General features: G+C 38.8%; 1 protein-coding gene across 1 annotated transcript in view; it reads left to right on the top strand.

Annotated features, from left to right (window-relative positions):
• Positions 1–15,625: 15,625 nt before the first annotated feature.
• The window catches only part of LOC131241310 (switch 2), a 40,897-nt gene continuing 31,917 nt past the window's right edge, over positions 15,626–24,605 (top strand). Inside the window, exon 1 of the mRNA XM_058240105.1 lies at positions 15,626–16,062. Coding sequence (XP_058096088.1) covers positions 15,694–16,062 — 369 coding nt within the window. The 5' untranslated portion in view covers positions 15,626–15,693. The remainder of the gene's footprint in view (positions 16,063–24,605) is intronic.

Below are 24,605 nucleotides of genomic sequence, written 5' to 3'. Positions count from 1 at the left end.
GAGAAAGGGATCACTCGCGGTCACTACAGGGAGGCGCGACACCCCAACGTAGGCCGACAGCTCAGACACAGTGTCCCATTCCACCATGTCCGGCTCACGAGCCGATGGACCAGTTTCAATTTGATTATCGATGGGCTACAACGGTTGTAGAGTGTTCAAGGTTCCATACATAGGTGAGCAAATAGGGTTAACAATCAAGGTTGGTCAGTAAATAGGTTAGACTACACGATTGAGGCAAGTACGTAACAAACGACATCGAGTACAAGCGACCCATGTAGTCTAATCACTGTCGCCCGCACACTCTCGTCCAAATCCATGGGTTTAACCTAAGGATAGTCCTACCAGCAGGACCACCTTCACTTCCTCATATTCCTGACCAACCCAAAGGTTTGGATGGTGATCCATAACATGCCAACTATCAATATATCAACTAGCATAAACAACATCATGTTCTCATTTTTCTCAACCTACAATTTCAATTTCTCCTAGCAAGCAAAAAGCTAACAATATCACGAATAAGGTGTGTGTGTGGTGTAGGTTGGTGAGGAAGTTAAGCACTTCTTACATCCCTTAGAACCAAAATGCACAAGAATCAATGAATCATACATGTTATATGGTACATCATACAAGGAATCAAGCAAGACATGGACATATATTCAACCATTGTAGCAAATCATGTGAGAGGCAAGAATAACATCATGTGAGAACTAAACAAACATACCATTCCATGCAATATCAAACAAAACGTACAATTTTTAGGTTTTTTCTAGAATTTCTAAATACTTCATTAAAGAAATCAAAATCATTAGGCTCATAGTATAGTTTGTGCTAGACCACCTCAGGATAATAGTCCGCACTTATGGATTGTAGGGATTCTCGGAAAACGACCTAAGATTGCCAACTTGCGGGTGGATTCGTAAAGACCCTGAGTCAAAGGAACTTTGTATGTTAGGATTACATGCAACATCTAGCTTAACACAAAAGATCTCAAGAAGATGGATGCTTACCTCCCCAATCGGTTGGAATTCGAATTTAGAGCGGTGGATGTGGGATCTCTAGAGGAAGAAGGAAAGAGTTACAAGGATCGACTTCTCTTGGGCCCCACCTTACCTATGGTCCACCTTCTCTCCCTTCTTCACTCACCCTTCCTCTCTTTACTCTCTTCTTTCTCTTCTCCCCTTTATCTCTTCTCCCTCTTCTAGGGTAAAATCGTATGGGGAGGGGGTGCCCAAATGAGCTCCTTTTACAATGCCAGATTTGGTAGAAATGGCCCCAAGTGTTAGGTTTTTACTATACTAACCCTATGAGAGGGTTTTTCTAGCCTTTAGGGCCCACTATGGGGTGTACAAGTCGATATACCCCGTAAGATATTAGCCCTAATGATAATCTACGTATGGATATGATCGGCCCGCCATTTGGATGTGTCAATCAACGGATATGATTTGAAGTCTGTTTAACGGTCACCGATAGTCGATCGGGGCCGCGGCTATACGGATATGAGCAGAAAAATATCCTTAGTCTATATGAGAAGTTTGGTCGTAAATCGACGGTCCGAAATCCTCAATTTTACATAAGAGTGGATGACCCAAATCACTTAAGTTTCAGCTTCTTTCTTTGGGGATATGCACTTCTCATGCACTCGTCCTTTGGTTCAGGTTGAGCGGTTCTTGATAGTACCCAGGTCCGACTCCGGTAATGGACATCAAGCCCAGTAAGACGGACATTACTCTATAATTTTGTAACTAGTGGCCAACTAACAAGCGGTCTAGAGCTTGTTCGGGAAATCAGGGCATTTTTGGAATGAATTAGGTATTGAGATTTCTTGTGGGCGATGATTAGGGTTTGGATTAACTATGTTCATAGTGTGGCCTATTTATAACTAGTGAAAGTGGAGATTTAGTCATGATTACCCCAAACCGTCGGTTTTAGGCTAAAAGAGTAACAGCGTTGATTTAGTCTATTAGTTAAGATCCGGGCATTATCTGACTCGGCTTCGGTTAGATCTTTAATTTAGTTATGCTTGTCTTGATTAGTTAGCGATGGGTCGGTTAGATTTGGGTCCTATGTGAGTAAATCATGGGGCTACACCTGATGTTCAAGTGATCGGGCGGATTCATTGGCTTCCTACGACTGATTAATCGGACTTATGCGATTCTTTACTGGTATTACCCCTGTATAAACTAACATTGAGTGCTAATAGTCATTAAGTGATATTATAAGTTAATTAATAAAAAAAATTCAAGGATTTTTGGAAATCCAAAACAGTGAAAATCCAGGATGTTACAGTAAAAATACATTTATGAAAATAATTAAATGGTGCATTATAAATCATAAATCATGAGTCAAATATGGAAACAATCAAAGGGTTCTTGTTTCGGTTCTAAGTTCAGTTCCACGGTTCGGTTCTACGGATCGAATCCACGGTTGGTTCTACGGATCGGTTCATAGTTCGGTTCGGTTCTACATACCCCCAAACTGAGAACCGAACCGATGTAACCAATTCTTTGATTTTTGGAACCGAAACCAGTGCAATCTAGAATCGGACCAAACCGGACCATTTGGTCAATTTCAATCCGGTTCCACGGTTCTACCGGTTCAATGTGCATCCCTATTGACCGGTGCTTTAGGCAGTGCAGAGACCTCGGTGGCTGCCCGTGCATCTATCCCCTAGTCGAGAGGTGGGTTTTGTCTCTCCAAGATTTGCATTATCCAGTTAATGTTACTAGTTAATGCTTCGACTTGATGTTCTAGATAGAGTTGACCTCCTCAATTTTGGGACCTCTGCGTAGGGTTTGGGGGGAAGAATCATCTTGGAGTTGGGAAGGCAGATCTCCTTAGTTTGCAGACTGTTCCGCTGGCGCAGGAGCAGTTGCAACAGTGGTGGCCAAAACTCTCTTTCTTCCTTTCGCCATTGTAGAACCTCGATAAAATGAGAATGACTTTAATGTCGTTTCCACATACGGTGCCAAACTATTGATGCAAAAATCCGGTTAATCCTTCCTCTCCTCTTGCTAGCCGGAGTACCTATGATTTAATGAAAAACAAGGGAAGACATTGGGGGAGTTGATTAAGGCAGGGGACCGTCCGATGCCTAAGTTAGGGTAGGTCTATAGAAAGTGTAAAAGAATAAGGATATTTGTTGTATATACCTTCACTTCACTCATGATATCAGATATATTTATAGGCTTTTGGGGGCGGTGGCGTATATGGCAATGCCTCTTGAATGGTGATTGCGATTACGGAAGTGATCTTCTTCCGGATGTGTCGTGGTTATTTCCCTGAGATCCACGACAAAGATCTTGGGAAGATCTTATCTCAATATATTTCAAGTATATTTGTATTCAGAGCTGATGATCGATATCTGAGGCTGATCTCCGAGGCCGAAGTTAGTACCCAAGGCCAAGCTCGGTATCTGAAGCCGACCTCCGAGGCCGAGGTTGGTACCTGAGGCTGAGTTCGGTATCCGAAGTTGACCTCCAAGGTCGAGGTCTTTGGTCGAGGCTGAGGTTGGTACCCGAGGCCAAGTTCGGTATCCGAAGCCGACCTCCGAGGTCGAGGTATTTGGTTGAGGCCAGCCTCCAAGGCTGAGGTTGATACCCGAGGCTGAGGTATTTTTTTGGCCCTCAAACAATCCATAGTCTTTGAGTTTGTACATCTAGTTAGTCCATTTTTACCAATAATAGTTTCTTTTGATAAAGGCATGTGGTTGAGATGATAGTAATTTGACCGATCTTAGTTATTTTTATATCATGGCTTGTGGTTTACCATTTAATGTTATGATTAAGATGATAGTAATGTGGGGTCCATTGATGATGATCGTTAGCTATCTTTAAATCATAACATGGGGTTAAGTCATCTACATTTTTCCCCATCTTAATCATGCGGTCACAGTTATGCTAATGTGGGGCTTGCTGAATATTAATAAAGAATGTTTTTTTTTTTCCATCAATCTTTGGGGTTCAGATTATCCCATTTTGGCCCTCACTTCTAGTTATGCGGTTTCAGTTGATTGTTAGGTACTTTTTTTAGCAAGTGTGCTCCAAAACTTAGAAGAAGTAAGGTTGATTACCTATAAGCCACTCATTCCCAGTCATTCAATATCCAAGACCCTTGATCTAAGACAAAGGCCTGTTTGGCGTTGGCGAAGTCTGAAAGATGAAAGCCTTCTCAAGGAATATATGCGGGATCGGAGGAAAGGTCCACTGACGGGGCATGGAGACCTTGATTCTATTGTTCTACACACGGGTGTGAAAAAGAGAAAGATCTTGGCATTGGTTTTCTAGTCTATTACTTCTTCATCTATGGTGTCTCAGTTAGGTAAGTCATCCAAACTCTAGATCTCTATGTCCCATGCACAGGCAGATCTCTGGCATTTCCGCATGAGATCCCGATTGATTGCGGTGATGCATAACTGCAACTGAGAAAAACTAAGGTAAACTCTCTCTCATGTTCCCCTTAAAAAATTATGTTCAAAGCCTCATTTTTCAAACGAGCCACGGGCGGTACCAACTTGCCTTAAGAAGCTTCCAATGTAAATTAAGAAAAAGAAAGAAAAAAAATGATCAAGGCATGCAGGACCCACATCTTTGAAAATGATAGACAAGTCATCATGTATGTGCATCGTGGTTGGACCTGCCCCATGGCTCAAGTAAAGAAATGATGGTCTTAAGGAAGATGGGTGGCCCAAATGCTCATGGCCAAATGCCTCGGGCCCAATGAGTAAAGATGTGGCCCATTTAGGACATACTCAGGGCAATCAAATTTCATGTGGGCCTCTCACCACCACAAGGATTTAGCTGGGCCCACAGCTGAAAGGGAATGTTGCCAGGTGAAGGAATTGGTGCAATTTGACCAATGGGATCGAGTTTGGCCCATCTCACATCCAAAAAAAACTTATTTTATAAAGAGGATGTAAAGGATGGGATATTGGTGAGCTTGACCCAAGGCCCACCATAAAGGGTATGAAACACCCATTCTTGTAAAGGAAATGTGAAAACGGACTAAGCGTCAAGCATGCCCATGGGCCAAGCTGAGGCCTTTAAAAGAGCCACCAAGTCAAAAGAGACCAAACAAGTGTCTCTTGCCCAAGCCCAAGATCAAAATGACTTGTGCTTCTCACTTAGTTCACAAAGCCTGTAAGGGCCCAAATGAAAAGATCGAGCCCACTTAGTTCTACAAAGGATTTAAAAAATGCCTCATGGGCCAAAAGCAAAAGGTCCACCGCAAGAAGGAAAGTCCAAGGAAAAGGTGCATACACCAAGTGAGAAAAAAAGAGAAGTGATCAAGAAAGGAATAAAGAAAAAAGAAAGAAAGAAAGGGAAAACAAAACAAGGTGGGGCCCACTCAACTATACATGGGGCCCTAGCTTGTTTTAAAACCATTTAATACATGCCGAGAAACCCCTCTAGAGATAGGTAGATTTCCATGGATTTCTCATTTCCCATGAAAATTCGTGAAAAACCTCAATCCTTCACAAAAATGATAAAAGATGAAAAACCTTTTCCACCTTGAACTTGAAGCTTCTCAACTTAATCACTCCACCAAGGGTTGCTTGAAATGCACCTTAAAAATAAGAGAAGAAATGTGCGAAAAGTGGTTTGGATGGTTGGGATGACACGAGATCAATATGATGTGCATAAGGGATTCGTCACTTTCAGATAACCTGCATACAAGGTAATAACATATGCATGAAGTTAATCGACACATGCCATGGAATAAGGAAAATCCAAAGTTGTGATGATTTTAAGTTTAGAATGATATGCACACAATAATTACAAGATAAGGTGATATTCAAAAGATGACTTTGATATATACAGTAAACATAGGTGGTAATCACAAGATCAAGTAGTAAACACAGGTGAAAACTGTTAGAAGACATCATAGGTGCTTACGGAATGAATAAGCCATAAGAATGTATCATACAAAGAAGATTGAGTGTAGGTAGCAATTACTTTTGCAATCACCAATGTAGTAGTGTGCATATCACGCATACGGATATATAGGTTTTACAATGAAAGTCATTAGAGTTGTGCACGAGTTGAACCAAGTCGAACTTGGCACAACTCGACTTGGTCAGTAGCTAACCCCAGCTCGATAGGCTTGGTCCTCAAGCTTGTCTAGCCAGCTCGGCTCTGTTTGGTTAGTAGCTCGGGCTAATTTGAGCCGAGGTTGACCTTGTGCGACATTTTCTCAAAAATATAGAATACATCTTTAATTTCTCAAACACTAGGTGAGCAACATCGAAATCAAGATATGAGGGCAATCTTATAATGTAAAGTTTTTTTTAGTAATTTGTTTTATATCCATTCCTTCCTTGCTAGCAGTTGATCCTGCGGAGAATGCATGCACCTTAAACAATACTTTATTGAGTCATTTCATCAAACATTGGGCAAGCAACATCAATATCAAAATAACCAAGTCACCAAGCTGATTCGGTCCGAATCAATTTGATTTGAGTCGAGCTCGGGCAAGCTTGAACTCAGCTCAAAATTTTTTCGAGCTCCAAAAACAAGCTCGACTCGGTCTGAATCTAATTTCGAGATTAGTTTATTCGAGCGAGTTGACCGAGCTAACTCGACTCGTGTACAGCTCTAAAAGTCATTAACGTCGGTAGGACATACTCCATCATTAATGGCAATGAACATCTGATTTCCGGCAGTGCAGGTATACCATACATAAAATGATTGACAAAACTATTTTGAATAGAGCATGGTCCGTGTTACATGATTATATCGGTTTTCATGTGATCAAGAATCTAATGCAAGGTCATACATGATATGTCTTTTCTGGTATATTTAAATTTGAGAGTGGATCATCTGTTTTTCGGGGACAGGAGTTTCCTGTCTCCTTAAATTTCATTGGGCCACGTCATTTATATTGACTTTAGCATAATACTTTGAAAAATAAAATTATTACAAAAATACACTCAAGTGATATGAATGTACATTCCACTTCAATTTTTTTATTTTTTATTTTACCTTCGAGTGTCTTCCCTCATGCCCAATGCAGCAAAGGATGTGGATTGTGTACTACCCCACTACGACCTATAAGAGATGGATAGTCCTAACAGGGGCCATGTGAGGCTCACCATGATGTATGTGTTTGATCCAAGTCATCCATCCATTTTGACAAATCATTTTACGGCATGAGCCTGAGATGGAGGCAGATTAAAGGCTTGAGTGGACCATACCATAGGAAGCATTGGTGGTAATGATGCCCGCCCTTGAAACTTTCCTAGGGCCCGCTATGATATGATGTTTATTTGCCATCCAACCCTTTCATAAGGTCACGTAGACCAGGCTGAAGGGAAAAACATAAATATCAGCTTGATCCAAAACTTATGTGGCCCTCAGAGGTTTTCGACAACAGGCATTCCATCCCTACTAATTTTTGTGGTGTGGTCTACTTGAGCTTTGAATTTACCTCCTTTTGAGGCTCATGCCCTAGAATGATCTTTCAAAATGGATGGACAATATAGATAAAACACATACATCAAGGTGGTCATCCGTCTCTAGCTAGGTCCTAATGGGGGTAGTACCCAATCTACCTCCACCAACAAATGGGTTGGTGGCTTTGATGGACCCCAACGTGATGTTTATATAACATCAACCTCGACCACTAGGTGAGTCACCCCATGTTAGGCCAAGGACCAAAAAATCAACAACATCGGTAATCCAGGTGGACCATAGAAACTGTGTAAAGGGCAACACTCGCCCTTCAAACTGTTTCCACTATTGTGCCCCAATTAAATAATGTACGAGTATAATTTTTGGGTCATGTCCTAAATTATTGTGTTTAAGCTAATGGTTGGAGTGGATTTCATATAAGTGTCACAGTGGGTCCTGTAAAAAATCAAGGGTGGATGTCTCTCTCCCAACTATTTCCTTTGGTGTGGCCCACCAGATTCATAAGTCAGCTGATTTTTTTTTTGTCTTTGTGCATAATATAAAACTCGAGATCTAATGGTGGGAGTGGATCTTGTAAAAATATCAAGGTTAGCCCCATCGAAATCAAAAGTTGGCATCCCATTGTATATAGTATCCCACCTGAATCCAAGGCTCTATGCTTAAGTAACTGACCAACCTCTTGATGAAACCACACTCTGAACCCAATACCACCATCCAAACCTCTGACAAACTTAAGGGTGGACTCTCCGATCACCCATAAACTTGACCATCGAGCCAAATTCAAGTATCACCAACCCTTAGTCATACAATAAGGTCCTCTAAGCCACTCTCCTTGGGAACCCGCTACCATGGTACTTGTGATGAAACTGCACTGACCTAGTAAAATACCATTAAAAGTCCCTTAAACAAAATCTCTTATGCCGAGAGTTTACGCTGGAAGAAAGTCAACGCACATGAATCCCATGATCCTCAATCATCTAAGCCAGGTAAGGACCATAGAAGTTGAAAGAGAAGAAGGAAAAACACAAGCGCTACCCAAACAAGGAGAAAGCGAACTGTCGGCTGATCGCTCGCCAACGGCCACCTGACGCCGCAACTTTTCAAAACCCAGAGATCTTGATATGATCCTATGTGAGAAAAATCGTCAAGTGTTTGTCAGCCATCCATTAGCCGACGATTTCGTAGCCTATAAATCTAGCGCCCCAACCTTCAGTCAAGAGGATAGACTACAGAGAGAAAGAGGTAGAGCGACCGCTATAGGCGAAGAATCGAGAGAATGTTCCAAAAAGCTGTAAAATTCCCTCATCCAACCTAGCCTCTATCCCAAATAGAAGAAAACTTTAGAGCACCCTAGGAAGTAACCTTACCGATTCAAAACTAGCCAATGAAAAGTTAGCTCATGAAAAAAAGCTAGTTAAGTCAAGAGTAGAGTCAAATCTAGGGACGCCAAGCTATCCCTTTCCGAGCTAGAAAAGGGTGTCTTATTTCCCTCTTTCTCGCTTACATCTTAGTTAAGCTCAGCACGCGGTACATTCTACACACCCCTTAGCGACAACTATCTTATTTTATTTCTCCGCATTAATTCACGTATCATCATTTTGCTCGCCCGCCCTAAGTCATTTGACCCTGTGTAGTAAGGCTGAGATCTTTTTATCTTTCTTCCTTACCTTCCTGACCCTCTCGCATGGTTATGTGAAGCATGACTATTTGACTAACCCTTGTTGTAGATATGAAACTTCCCTGAAAATTGGGCACCCTTAAAGTAGAGATCGTACGACGTGCGGGGTGAGAGAGGGTGCCTAACCCCTTCCTCCCTCGTAACTGAGACCCTTACCTAGGTTGCAAGCCATACATAGGAATCATGTAGGTTGGAGAATCTTGAGATTCCCCGGCCCTAGGCAAGTTTGCGAACCCTAGCCGATTGTGGACACATAGCAGGTTGATTGGCAAGTGGCGGCTTTAATCTTTCAATCATACCTTCGGAGCCATCCTGAGAAGGTATTGCACAACTAAGGAAGCCAAAATGACCCCAAACAAATCATATAGATTAGGTTGACATCACCCTTAAATAACGATATACGAAGCATAAAAGGCAATAATGCCAAGTAGTGAAAGCATTCTTTTCACCGTGCCGCATTCGCTGTGCTTGCGCATCAGGGAGGGTGTCCACACACATAACAGTTCCATTTTTATTCCTAATACTTGTTGTACAGTTTTGGAGGATGCGACTTTGGTGAATCCCTGAAGGTGGAGCCAACCATGAAATATGTATATTACATCCATGTTGTACATCCATTTATCTCGATTATTTTAGGGTATGATCTCAAAAAATGTAGCAGATCCAAATATCAGGTGGACCATACCAGAAGAAATAGTGGTGATTGAACATTAAAAGCTTACAGGGACCCCCCCAATAATTTCAGATCAAGCTTATATTTGTATGGTCCTTTAATCCATGTCTTTGTGATCTTAACAACAATTTTAATGGCAAATAAATAATATAGGGTTAATGGACTTGTAATGATGTTTAATTAAAGGATGTGATGGGTTGGTGAGGAGAGTATCGGGGGTCATATTTTAGAGAATGTGATTGAGTTAGTGGAGAGTGTAATGAGGTTATATTAGGGAGTGTGATTGGGTTAGTGGACAAATGTTGATTCAGTTATATTAAGAAACATAATGTGGTTATAAATTAAAATGTCATGTTGTTGGTCGACTATGGGATGTGGTTACACATAGGAATGTGATAGGGTTGATGGACTTGTGATGGGGATTAATTAGAGGATATGATGTTTTTCTACATATACTCGCACGCATACTTACACCCTAAATGGGCATTCGAACCCATGATCTTAGTGTTAAAACGTACTCTGTCTACCATAAAATCATGGATTGGAACCTGGGATGTGATTGAATTTGTAGGGAGTGTGATGGAGCAATTCATTAGGAAATTTGATGTAGTTAAAAGAGTGTGTAATGGGGTTATACTTGAGTATGTGATGGAGCAATGGACCGTGTGATGAGGTTGCACTTAAGAATATGGAGTTAGTGGACAATATGATATGGTTACATTAGTAGATGTGATGGGGTAATAAACGGAAAATGTGATGGGGTTGGTGGACTATATGGTGGAGTTACACAAGGAAATGTGATGGGGTTGGTGGACTTGTTATGGGATTTAATTAGAGAATGTGATGAGTTTATTAAGGTGTGTGATTGATTAAATCATTAGGGAATATGATATAGTTGAAATAGTGTATGATTTAATTTATACTTGGGTATGATATAGTTGAAATAGGGAATATGATATAGTGTGTGATGGGGTATGATTAGGGAATGGGTTGGATGACAATGTGATTGGGTTATACTTGAGCATGCGATGGGATTTCAAGATAGTATGATGGGGTAACACTTGATAATATGATGGGTTTGAAAGTGTGTATAATGGGTTACACTTGAGTATGTGAAGGGGTTGATAAACATTTTGCAGTGGATTTTATATGCATGCAAGTTGTTTGTGACATTGTGTTACAAGAAGTTTCTCCGCTCATAAGCTTGGTGGGACCCACCTTGATATTTATGAGATATATACCCGATCTATCCACAATCTGATAAGATAGATGGATGAGATAGATTTCATAAATGCTTGAGCTTTATTTTACATAAGCATCACACTGAGGGCTACTTGAACTATCAACCCATTTACTTGTATAGGCGGAGGCGACGGACGGGACTTAGATTGCATAGTGTACCACACACCACATTTTATAGTACTGATTGCATAGGGTAGTACACACCACATCACATTTCCTAATAAATTAATCAATCACACATCCTAACATCCCTATCACATCCTCTAATTAAACTCCATAACAAGTATACTAATCCCATCACATTTCCTTGTGTAACTCAATCACACAGTACACCAACCTCATCACATTCTCATGTATAACCCAATTGCATCCAATAATGTAAGCATATTGTTAGGCAAACCCAAGTTCATGGCTGCATTGTAGTAATAAACTCGGTAAGACCGAGGTCGATCCACAGGAAATGTGAAAACACAACTAGAACCAGTCTAAAGATCTAAACAAGTTGTCTGGGTTTTTAATCCACCGAGTAGGTTAAGGGTAAAAATAATAAAAATAAAAGCACTATGAATCCAATAATACACTTTTAACAATCACAATGTCTAAATCATTGATTCATCTTTTATAACCCATTTAGAACTGAATTTTAATTCCTTATAATCGGAAGATCAAACTGTTAAACCATTTAAAAACATCTAACAAAGCATGATTTCAATTGAACGATTCTCTCATGAAGTACTTGAATATCAATCAGAGGAAACCCAAAGCATCTATTGTGCCTGGAGTTTATAATAGATTAAGAAAATTTATAGATTAATTAATTCTCTAGGTAAGTATTGTAATTGCACTTCCAAGCATCCAAAGTAACCGAAGTCGACAATGAATCAAAGATGAAACAACACAAAAACTTTAAAGTAAATTCAAATCTATTTCAATTAACTATCATCATTCAATCCAAAAGTATGAACCCATAAACTAAAACATTGAAATAAACTAAAAGTTTTAGCTATTAGCCTTAGCTAAGAAATTAAATAGACATAACTAACTTGAGAAGGATATCACGAATCTCTTTGGTATTGAATCTATGTTGAGGGATGTGAGTGTGGAATCACCTAGGCTCTACTTGCACTAAAAACCAATCAAAATGCCAAAATACTGAATGCCCTATATAAAATAATCAAGTTCCAACGGTAAAAAAACGGGTAGAAATCAGCTCTATCAATCGATCGAGTAATGCCTTCGATTGATTAAACTCCCCTTCGATACTATTGAGAAACTCTAGAATATAGCTAAGTTGTTGCTAGACATTTTGGGTACCTTCAATCGATCGAGCCCTGAGCTTCTATCGAGACACATTGACAGTCTATTGATGGAATCGAACTACACTCAAAAATTGCTGTTTGGGCAATGTGATTTACAACAACTTTGCGCCTCTTAAAAGCCTAACGTATCATGTTCATTAAGAGCCTAAGGCTTGTTTTAGATGAGCCAAATGTTTACCTATGGGATGAATAATCTATAGGTGGGTTGTTTGATCAATCTAAATGGTTTAAGGCTATGTTTACGAAGACACCTCGTGATTTATCTGTTGTCTTTGGCCTTAATGCTTCAGGTCTTCAAGTCTTCAATGTCTTCTTATGGAGGCTCAACCGACTCAAGACACCCTACCTCATGTCATTGACAAAATCGAGGCACTAACAATGAATGATTCACTTGAATTGATTTGTTTTTCTTAGTTGTGTAAGACATTTCCCAAGGTTAACATGATGGTTCGTCTAAACATTTGCAGAGTCGCCACTTGCTAGAAAAAAGGCTCAAGAATCTACGGTTGGCTAGGGTTTGTAGAATTGCTTGGAGAACGAGGAATCCAAAGAATCCTTACATCGAATGACTCCTAGATCGATATGCACCATAAATTATGGGCAAGGGCCTCGATTATGAAAAATGAAGGGGTTAAACACCCTTTTTCCGCCCGTGCAAAACACAATCTTTACTTTGCCAGGCAGTATATTTATGAAAGGGGATTTAAGGAATTTCTAACCAACTAAAGAAATTAAATGTATCATATTAGCCTATAAGGCCTATGTAAACAAAAAAAGAAATTAGAATATATTAAAGGCGTGGACCAACTAAAAATAAACTAAAAAATGAGCAACGCTAAACTTTTGGTTGTCCCTTTAAACCACATTTTCTGATTTAGAAAATCTCCAAAAGTCCTGACTGTAGAGCATACTCAAAGCGACGTCAGGACATAGCTTACTAAGTAGGAGTGCACCTACATGAAAATGAAAGCAAAATAAGATGTCCATGTGTGCAAGAAATTTAAATTTGTTAAGAATATGTGGATGTGAATAGGGGTTAGCCCTTGGCTAGGTATTGTCTATCGACTTCTTTGTTGAAGAAAGGAAAGAGGCAAAGAGTAGCTTAGAATGGCTTGGAGATAGATAAAGAAAGGAAGCCATCGAAAGATTCTGCAGAGCTTTCCTTTGTTAGGATTGGATCTCAGATCTCTCTTTCATATTTTCTCTCTGATTCTTTATCTTAAAAATACTCTTTGGCCTTTTGCCCCCTCCTTTCTCATCTTGTGAGTGTGGTGATGCCTTTAAATAGATAAAACCGAACACTTTGGTGGTGACATGAAGTTTGGTTCAAATTTTCCCAGCCTCCAATCGAGTACTACCGTCTTTACATGAAGTGAGGTTCGTAAAAACCGAACCAAAATTGTTAGGCGATGAGGCTATGATTGGTCAAGTACAACAATAGACTGAATTGGCCATTGGGTGGCGGGTTTTGATCAAAATCGACTAAGGGGTGGCTGGTTTTGACAAAATAGGCTACCTAGTAGTTGTGAGATCAAAATATGCAATTCAATGATAGGTTTTGAGCTGTTCGACATGCTTTTGCATGACCCCAGCCTAATATGGGCCAACACCGACAACTGTATGCCTAACTTGTTTTTACTTGTGTAAGCGATCTAATGAGGGTCCATGTGAAGTCAATATTCAACATTTAGTTGTCATCTGATGGTGAAGTGTCGATAATTATAGATGTTGTTGAATTTTGAGTCCATGGCCTAACATGGGGTGACTTACCTGATGGTTGGGTTGATTTTACATGAATATCATGGTGGAGCCCACTGGAGCCACCGGTCCATTTATTGTCATGCACAGATTGGGTACTACCCTACTAGGGCCTGGACAGAGATCTATGAGGCTTACCTTGATGTATGTTTTCCTATCCATTCATTTTGAAAAGATCATTTTAGGTCATGAGCTCAAAATGGAGGCAGATTGTAAGCTCAACGAGACCACACTACAAAAATCAGTGGAGATTAAACAACTATATTTGAAAACCTCTTAAAGAGTATAAAAGTTTTGGATCAAGCTTATTTTTATGTTTTCCTTTTATCCATGTCTGAATGACCTTATGAACATGTTGGATGACAAATAAACATCATGGTGGGCCTTGGAAAGGTTTTAATGGTGGACATCATTGTCACCATTGCTTCCTACGATATGGTCTGCTCACGTCTTTAGTTTGCCTCCATATTGCTCTAAAATGAACATTCAAAATGAATGGACAAGGAGACATGAATAAAACACATACATCACATTGGGCCCACAGAGCCCCTGCCACAACAATCCGTCTCGCTGGGTCCCAATGGGAATAGTACTCAATGTGTGTATTTTTGGTACATGGGCACAGAGAAATAGAAGGTAAAATAAGAAAAGTATGATAATGTAAATTTCATATCACATGAGCATACTTTTGTAAGATTTTTTTTTTCTTTCCTTTTCAAAGAGTTGTGTTAACGTGAATACGGATGCGTGGCCCAGTTAAATTTCAGCCATTTTACATACTACACGTGTCAAAATGGCACATCTGCATGCAATATAATTCATTCATCGAGTGAACCTTACTAAATAATTACTCTCGCTTGTCATCGAGGGAACCTTTCTAAATAATTACTCTCGTTTGAACTGCAACTCCAAACGTTAGTCCTACTCGGACCCACCAAGACCCGATCCTAGTATAAATGTGGCTCAGGTACTCTGGGACCGGTCTGTATCCGATGCGTCGAAAGACCTGCAATGTGTTTTGTCCACTTCCTCTATCCATTTTACCACCTCATAAGTGCATGAACCCAAAAATGAATCGTATTAAAATTTCAGGCGGACCACATAACACGGAAAAATGGTGATTGCACGCCCACCGTTAAAAACTTCCAACAGCCTAACCAACCTGTTGACTAGGTCACACAGAAAATTGGTGATTGCACGCCAACCGTTAAAAACTTCCAACAGCCCATCCAACCTGTTGATTAGGTCACACAGACCTAGATTAACGGAAAACACGAATATCAGATTGATCCAAATTTTTTATGCCCCTAAGAAGTTTTTAATGGTGAGCATTCAATCACCACTGTTTCCGTTGCATGGCTCCCTTGAGATTTGGTTCTGCCTCGATTTTAGGCTCATGTCCTAAAATTATCTGGGAAAATAGATGGACGGCATAGATAAAACACATATATCATGGTGGGGCCCACATCTTTTCGAGTACCAAACAGTACGGAGGCGGCACGGAAGTGTTCACTACCGAATCCGACTCCGTCCGACTCCCTTCTAGAGCAGTCCCATTCCATGGGGCGTCGCAATTTGATTTGAACTTCAGAAGTCTCTCTCTCTCTCTCTCTCTCAATGTCGCTGACCAGTTTCAAAGAGACTCTAAAACCATGCACCAATCCCTCTTCCTTCACCTCCTCCGATACCAATTCATCAATCTCCCACGAATTCAACCAGCCCCTTCAAAGAAAACCCCCCAAATCCTCGCTCTCCCAGCAACTCCTACGCATCCAAGACCCACCTCCTTTCCAGCTTCCTACCCGTCTCCCAGAAAAACAAGAAGATAAGCATGACGCTGTCGATGTTGGCGTTGATGACGATGAAGAAGAAGATGGGCCCCACATTCCCTCCGAACGAATCGTTCCTTCCCTTTACCATTCCGATCACAGGGGTCCCTTCGAGCCGTTGATCCTCTCTTCCCCTACAGAGACTCCGGTCGTCCAGGTACGCTATTTCCCCTCTCTCCCCTTTCCATATTCTTTTGGTGATGGCTGTTGAATTTTCACCGTTGATTTTTCAATGTGCTCATCAATCCAATCATCGGCCATATCATCAGCGAGTGTTAAATATGGACCGTTGGATCAGGGATGTATAACTGTTACTGCAGTTCATTTTTTTTTTCTTGGACCTGATTCCTTGTTGGCCCTGTTGTCCCAAATGAAACGATGTGTTGATGAATGTTTTGATACTTGGCCAAACAAAAGATATTTTTAAAATTTTTTTAGTTGATGGAGAAAATCTACAGGTATGGTCCTCCTTTTTTGTGATCTAGACTGTCCATTTGGTTTCCTGCATTGATAGACCATGCCCCGGGTATCTCCCGCATTGGAAGATCCTAGTCTGCATTGTCTTAAGCATCTGTTTGCAGGCCAAAGATTGAAGAGTTAGGATAAACTGATCAGGGAGATTTATTGGGCATTGGATTACAGTATAGATCACTGTATGATGGGTCCACTTTTACAGACTCTGGGCCCAAGGATACTACACATATCACTGAGCTGAATTCATACAATTCGTTATCTTTGTATTGCTGTTTCTTTCACATTTTCGTGTGGAATTGCGATTGGATAAAATTTTACGAGCCCTTGATGTGTACCAATGCTCGCAAGCTTGTGACAGACTATTTTGCTCCGTGGTCTCTGTTATTAGTACATTGAACATGAGAATAGGGTTTGCAAGTTGTACGTGCATCCTCCCTACATGCACCTTTACACATGACACATGTTCCAAACTGCCATATGTATGGGGACCTCCTTTGTCACGCCCCAAAATTTGAAACCTTGGTATAGTGAGCCTGGTCCTGAGTTCCAAGGTGTGAATTTAAATTTGAGCATTTATTCTTGTAAATTTCATTCCATACATCACATATCTGTACTAAATCCAAATAAATTTCATTAAACTATAATCCAACTCAAACTTAAATTTTAAAATTCAAAATTCAAAACTAACTAATCTACTCCCACTAAATTCTTTGCTAAAGGAAAATTTCATTAATGGCTTAATACATTGAATTGTAATGGAATAAAATAATAAAACCTAAACTACAGTTGGTGCCTCAGTAGAAATATTCGTCTAAAGAACTCAGCTTTGCCTGCGAACTCTTCTTCCTAAAAATCTGCATGTTGTTGGATTGGGTAAAGCTGGAAGCCCAATTAGATCATATTCATCTCAATTGAATTCTATGGGAGGTAGCATTTGGGTTTCTGGAGATTGGAATATCATATTCAAGTGCCCAATTGGCATCTCAGTCTCTCCGTGTAGAATTATGGGCAATCAAAGGGGGGAAACATGTGATGGTTAGGATCATTTAACTAAAGTGATTTTTTAGAGGGATGTCAATCAAAGGTGGAACCACATGGTAGAGGGTTGAAAGCAATGATGGAATCATTTCTAGTATGGACAATATGGATCGTTCATTTTCTTCACCTTTGATTGGACGACTAGAATCACCCAACCAAAGTGATATTTTGATGGGGATGAGAAATCATAGATGGGACCTATACGACGGATGGTCTAGATAAATGATTAGATCATTTGTAGTATGATCAATGTGGAATTATGGCCGGTCCGTTTTCTTAGTTTTTGATTGGATGGTTATGATCATCCAACTAGTGATTTTTTGAGAAGGGTGGGCAATCATGGGTGAGACCCACATGATTGATCGTCTAGATCAATGATGGGACCATTTGTAGTTTGATCATTGTAAACCGTCCATTTTTGTAGTCCTTGATTAAAAGACTAGGATCACTTGCCAAAAAGTGATTTTTGGGAGGGATGAGCAATCAAGGGTGAGACTCGCATGATGGATGGTCTATGTGGTGTATATCAACGATCGGTGGTACAATCAATATGGATCATCCATTTTCCTAGTCATTGAATGAATGATTAGGACGTAATGCCCGTGGTTTTTAATCAAATAAAATAATAATAATAATAATAATAATAATTTAAAATTTGAAAATAAGAGAGAGAGAGAGAGAGAGAGAGAGAGAGAGAGAGAGAGAGAGAGAGAGAGAGAGAGAGAGCAATTTTAGGTTAGTACCTTTGTAATTTTAATATTCTTAATGCAATATTTGGCCAGAGTAGTACAATGGATGATTTGGATTATCTTTACGGCCATCGTACATGCTTCAATAAGAAGTTTTTTTCCTACGCAATTTAACCTACATGCAGAAATTTTCTTTTTTCGTATAATAATGAATGATTCAATTTATGGTTCTAAGATATATTGAGTTTTTATGAATCTTGATAATTAAGGTAAAATCTATCTGAACAACATAATGTATGCGCCAGATTGACCATACAAATATTGTATTGTTAGATCTGGAGGATATTATAAAGAGAACTTAAATTTATGCGCTAGTGTTGGCATTACTTGGCGTAGAAGGTCGAGATGGGCCATTGGCGTATGTATGGTTAGATCCACACCGTTAATCCAATTTGTAGAGGCAAAATATGCCAAGACCTCAAGAATCTGGGTGATCCAATCATCCGGTGGGCCACCCCGATCAGAGTAGTATGAGAGATCTAATACTAATTTCGAATCGTGTTGAAACTCTTGAATTTATGAGATTGGTCGGGTTAGATTGGTCCAAATAATCATTTGGATCAAACTATATCAAGACTTCCAATTATCTAATCTAATTAATCAAAATCGATGGATCACAATTATCTGATCAATCCTCTATTATTCAATTTTTGAATCTAAATATAAAATCATCATAACCCTTGATCATCTCGAGACATGTAGATGGTTAGATCACCTAGGGTATTTCATCCAAGGTGGGCTTCATTGTGAAATAATCAGATTAATAATGATATTATGAATATAAATTGTTAGAATTTTTGGATACAAATCATTCAAACCCTCTTGTGAAATCTTCACTATTGGACACAAGTGAGTAATCCCATCGTGTCTCATGTTCATTGGAATTAAAATAGATTGTTTGTGATGGTTTGATTGATTGATGTATTATTTGGAGTGTTTTGTTATGATGTTGTTGATTTAACTAATGTGAATGTATGTTTCAGTAAATCACATGCTAACCTATGCCAAATTGCATGAATTATGGAATCGTATATTGAATTCACATGTAAATATTCTGACTAAGACAAGTATCTATGGGCAGTTATGAATATGATGCATCCATACATAATCCATCATACAAACACATTGCATTATCGATCATGGGGGACCTCCCTGGAAGAATGTCGATCCTGGTAGATTGTTACCAGATGCCGGATATGCCCAAACCTACTAGAAGGTGGAAGGTTACCCAACAGGTGGATGCAGGTTGACGATTTTCAACCCAATCAGATTGACAATCATCCCATCTAAACTCCGAATTTGAACAGAATTAGGCTCTGCAGCTTCCAACACGGTCATAATATCTCTAGCACGAGCAGCTCCAGGCCCCGTTGCGAACAAGAGGCATGACCTTTCAAAAGAATCAAATTCGAAGTCCCTATCCTATAAAGGAGGAGGTCGCAGCCATAGAGAAAAATTGGTACGACAGGGGTCAGACAAAGGTAGCAGGTTTGATCAGAAGAAGAGAAAGAAGGTAAGAGAGGCAGATCAGATAAAAGAGCAGAGTGCAGAGTTCTCACTCCATTTCTCCATTAGAGTCCCGAAGTGAGGGGGATGGCGAACAACGAAATTCATACATCATTTGCATGCATATCATTGTGCATACTTTGTTTCTATTACATCTTAATTTCAATAAGCATGAACCATGCTGGGTTTTCTCAGTAAGCCTGGCCAGCTTACATTTTTATTGATGAAAAAGACGTGTACATAGATGATTGAGGGTGAGCCAGTGGCTCAAGAACAGGAGTACGCGGTTGAGCTAGAAAAGGACCCAAAGGACATGTGACCCTACTTGATAGAGGAAGAAGTTGTTGCCCTAGACCAGCCACGATTATCATTTTAATTCCATTTAATGTTCTTGGATTATTATTTATTTCTTTCAAGTTTGTTGGACAAGATTTATTTTATCCCATATGACCTCGAATGGGAGGGTCCTAAGCTATGTTAATAACTGATGATTAATTTCTTATTCATGAGATGTGACTAAGTATAATTGGAACTTAGATCGATGGTAATACTACTAGCTAGGCAAATTTTGTGTAAGCATTTTAAATAATTTATGTACACTTAATGTACAAGTCATGACGTGGATCTCGGATCCGACATACATGCCAAGTACCCAAAAGCTGGGTCGTGATAGTTTGGTATCAGAGCAAAGTTCATAATTAAATGACATGTGGGTTATGGTTGGAAAATAATTGGTAGGTTCTAAAAAATTAAAGACCCAAATTTAGGCCTCCATTGCTTGGTTAAACGGGGGGGGGGGGGGGGCGATTAAATCTCAAACTCACTAGGACTTTTTTCAGGTCTAGAACAACGTCTTCCCCAAATTTCAGTTAGTAACGAGGTTCAGGGAAGGTGTTTCCAATTTTCCGACAAATTTCCACATTGTTGAAAATTTGGACCAATTTAGTATCCTTGATCAAGCCTGATCAAATTGGTGTTATTTTTATTTTTATTTTATTTTTTGTGATTTTTCTGGGAGTCACGTACATACCCCTAGACAACCCCATAAAATTTTAGGACAATCCGAGTTGTAGAGAAATTATGAAAATTCAAACAGTAGGCTATAAACGTTAGAGTATATATAATTTTGAAACGTGAACATGAACTTCGTTGAATTTTTAAAGAAATTTAAATCACATCTTGCTGGACAACAGAAATCACCCAATTTAAAAAATTCATAACTATTAAAATACAGCTCCGATTCAGGCGATTCAAAATCCAGAACATAGTTAGGCAAGTATAGTTTTAAGAAAAAATAAGTAAAAATTTAAAACATGCAGTTTATGTACTGATTCAGTGAATTAGTACAGACAGGTCTAGTTACACCCTTTTCTGGATAGGTTGGACTCCAAGAAGTTTAGGAATTTCTGTAATTACTTCTGAGCATGAGTTGAAATTTTATAGTGACCCAACAGACTTATAGATAGACCCGTAGAAAAAATATTGAGAGGAATTTGAGTCTATTAAAGTTTCGAATTCAACATATAATTTCCATAATTCATGCAATTTAGCATAGGTTAGCATGTGATTTACCATAACATACATTCACATTAGTTAAATCAGCAATATCGTAATAAAACACTCTAAATAGTACATCAATCAATCAAAGCATCATAAACAATCTATTTTAATTCCAATGAACATGAGACATGATGGGATTACTCACCCATGTCCAATAGTGAAGATTTCATAAGAGGGTCTGAATGATTTGTATCTAGAAATCCTAGTAATTATATCATTATTGATTCGATTTTTTCATAGTGGAGCCCACCTTGGATAAAATATCCTAGGTGATCTGACCATCTACATCTCTCAAGATGATCAAGGGTTATGATGATTTTATATTTAGATCTAGAAATTGAGTAAAAAAGGATTGATCGGATTAGTGTGGTCCATCAATTTTGGTTAATTAGATTAGATAATTAGAAATCTTGATATAGTTTGATCCCAATGATTGTTTGGACCAAGCTGACCCGACCAGTCTCACAAATTCATGAATTTCAAAATGATTTGAAATTAGTATTAGATCTATCATAGTACTCTGATCGTGGTGGCCCACCAGATGATTGGATCATCCAGATTCTTGAGGTTTGGGCATATTTTGCTTTTACAAATTGGATTAACGGTGTGGATTTATCCACATATATGCTGATGGCCCATTTCGACCTTCTACGCCAACTGATGCCAACACTAGCGCATAAATTTAAGTTCTCTTTATAATATCTTTCAGATCTAACAACACAATATCCGTATGGCTGATCTGGCCCGTACATTATGTTGTTCAGATAGGCTTTACCTCAATTATCAAGATTCATAAAAAGTCAATCTTAGAACTATAAATTGAATAATTCATTATTTTACGAAGAAATAAAATTTCTGCATGTAGGTTAAATTGCGCAAAAAAAGATACTTATTATTCAGGCATGTACGATGGGCATAAGGATAATCCAAACTGTCCATTGTATTGCTTTGGCCAAATATTGCATTAAGAATACTAAAATTATAAAGGTACTAACCTGAAATTGCTTTCCCACGAACTCTCTCTCTCTCTCTCTCTCTCTCTCAGTTGTATGTAAGGTATCTTTTGGTTTCAATTATAGTTGCATAGAAACACCTCCCGTGACTCTCTTCCTTAAAAGGAAGAGTCTGCTAGGAAGTTGAGAGATACGGGGAGGGAGTTAGAGAGATAAAAGGGAGAGATATTAGAGATAAATAAGATAATAAGTTACGATTAGATATGAGACTAAAGATAGGTTTTTGGATAAGAGGGAGAGATGAGATACGAAATCTCTCTCTCTTTCTCTCGTAATTTTAAAATTAAAATAATAATAATTATTTTTATTGTAGTATCTCATCTCTCCCTCTTATCTAAAACTATCTTTAGTCTCCTATCCAATCCTAACTTCTTATCTTATTTATCCCTAATATCTCTCTCTTCTATCTCTTTAACTCTCTCCCCGTATCTCTCAATTTCCTAGCAGACTCTTCCTTTTAAGGAAAAGAGTCGCAAAAGGTGTTTTAATGCAATTACAATTGAAGCCAAAAGATACCTTACGTACAACAAAGAGAGAGAGAGAGAGAGAGAGAGAGAGAGAGAGAGAGAGAGAGTTGGAAAGCAATTTCAGGTTAGTAACTTTGTAATTTTAATATTCTTAATGCAATATTTGGCCAGAGCAGTACAATGGATGGTTTGGATTATCTTTACAGCCATCATACATGCTTCAATAAGAAGTATTTTTTTTTCTGCACAATTTAACCTACATGCAGAAATTTTCTTTCTTGGTAAAATAATGATGATTCAATTTATGGTTATAAGATAGACTGAGTTTTTATGAATCTTGATAATTAAGGTAAAGCCTATTTGAACAACATAATGTACAGGCCGGATCGACCATACGGATATTGTGTTGTTAGATCTGGAGGATATTATAAAGAGAACTTAAATTTATGCGCTAATGTTGTCATCACTTGGCATAGAAGGTCGAGATTGGCCAACGGCATATGTGTGGTTAGATCCACACCGTTAATTCAATTTGTAGAGGTAAAATATGCCCAAACCTCAAGAATCTGGATGATCCAATCATCCGGTGGGCCACCCCGATCAGAGTAGTATGATAGATCTAATACTAATTTCGAATCGTGTTGAAACTCTTGAACTTATGAGATCGGTCAGGTTAGATTGGTCCAAGCAATCATTGGGATCAAACTATATCAAGATTTCCAATTATCTAAATCTAATTAATCAAAATTGATGGACCACACTAATTCGATCAATCCTTTGTCATTTAATTTCTGAATCTAAATATAAAATAATTATAACCTTTGATCATCTTGAGACATGTAGATGGTCAAATTACCTAGGGTATTTCATCCAAGGTGGGCTCCATTGTGAAATAATCGGATCAATAATGATATTATGGATATAAATTGTTAGAATTTTTGGATACAAATCATTTGGATGACTATTGGACACAGGTGAGTAATCCCATCGTGTATCATGTTCATTGGTATTAAAATAGATTGTTTATGATGGTTTGATTGATTAATGTATTATTTGGAGTATTTTGTTACAATGTTGTTGATTTAACAAAGTTGAATATATGTTACGGTGAATCACATGCTAACCTGTGCCAAATTGCATGAATTATGAAAATTGTATGTTGAATTCATACGTGAATGTTCTGATCAATACAAGTATTTATGGACAATTATGAAAATGATGCATGCGTACATCATCCATCATACAAACAGATTGCATTGTCGATCATGGGGGACCTCTCTAGAAGAATGTCGATCTTGGTAAATTGTTACCAGATGCGGGCTATGCCCAAGCCTACCAGAAGGTGGAAGCCTACACAAAAGGTGCACGCTGGTTGACGATTTCCAACCTAAGCAGATGGACGATCATCCCATTTGATGCATTCATACATCATTTGCGTGCATATCATTTTGTACACTCTGTTTTTATTATATATTAATTTCAAGAAGCATGAACCATGCTGGGTTTTCTCACTAAGCTTGGGTAGCTTACATTTTTATTGATGAAAAAACCGTATAGATGAGCAATTAGTTGATGAGTTGGCGCATGAACATGAAGTTGTGGCTGAACTGGTGCACGACCCACGTGAGACGTGGCCATACCTATCAGAAGAGGGATTGGCCGCATTTGGATCGTTCCTGATTATTTAGTTAGAATTTTACTTGTTAGGATGGTCTGATTTATATATAATGAATGATGGTATTAGTTGCAGGATTTTAAGCATTTGATAGGTTTTACTTCATTGAATTGTTCTAGGTATGTAGTAAGTATTCATTTGTAAGCTGTATTGACTGATGAGTGATACCTAATTTATGCTGATTGAATGTTTATGGATGTTGAGAATGAGTGTATGTT

Source organism: Magnolia sinica, chromosome 1 (assembly GCF_029962835.1).
Source record: "Magnolia sinica isolate HGM2019 chromosome 1, MsV1, whole genome shotgun sequence".
Classification (NCBI taxonomy): Eukaryota; Viridiplantae; Streptophyta; class Magnoliopsida; order Magnoliales; family Magnoliaceae; genus Magnolia; species Magnolia sinica.
This window is presented reverse-complemented; position numbering and strand designations above follow the sequence as displayed.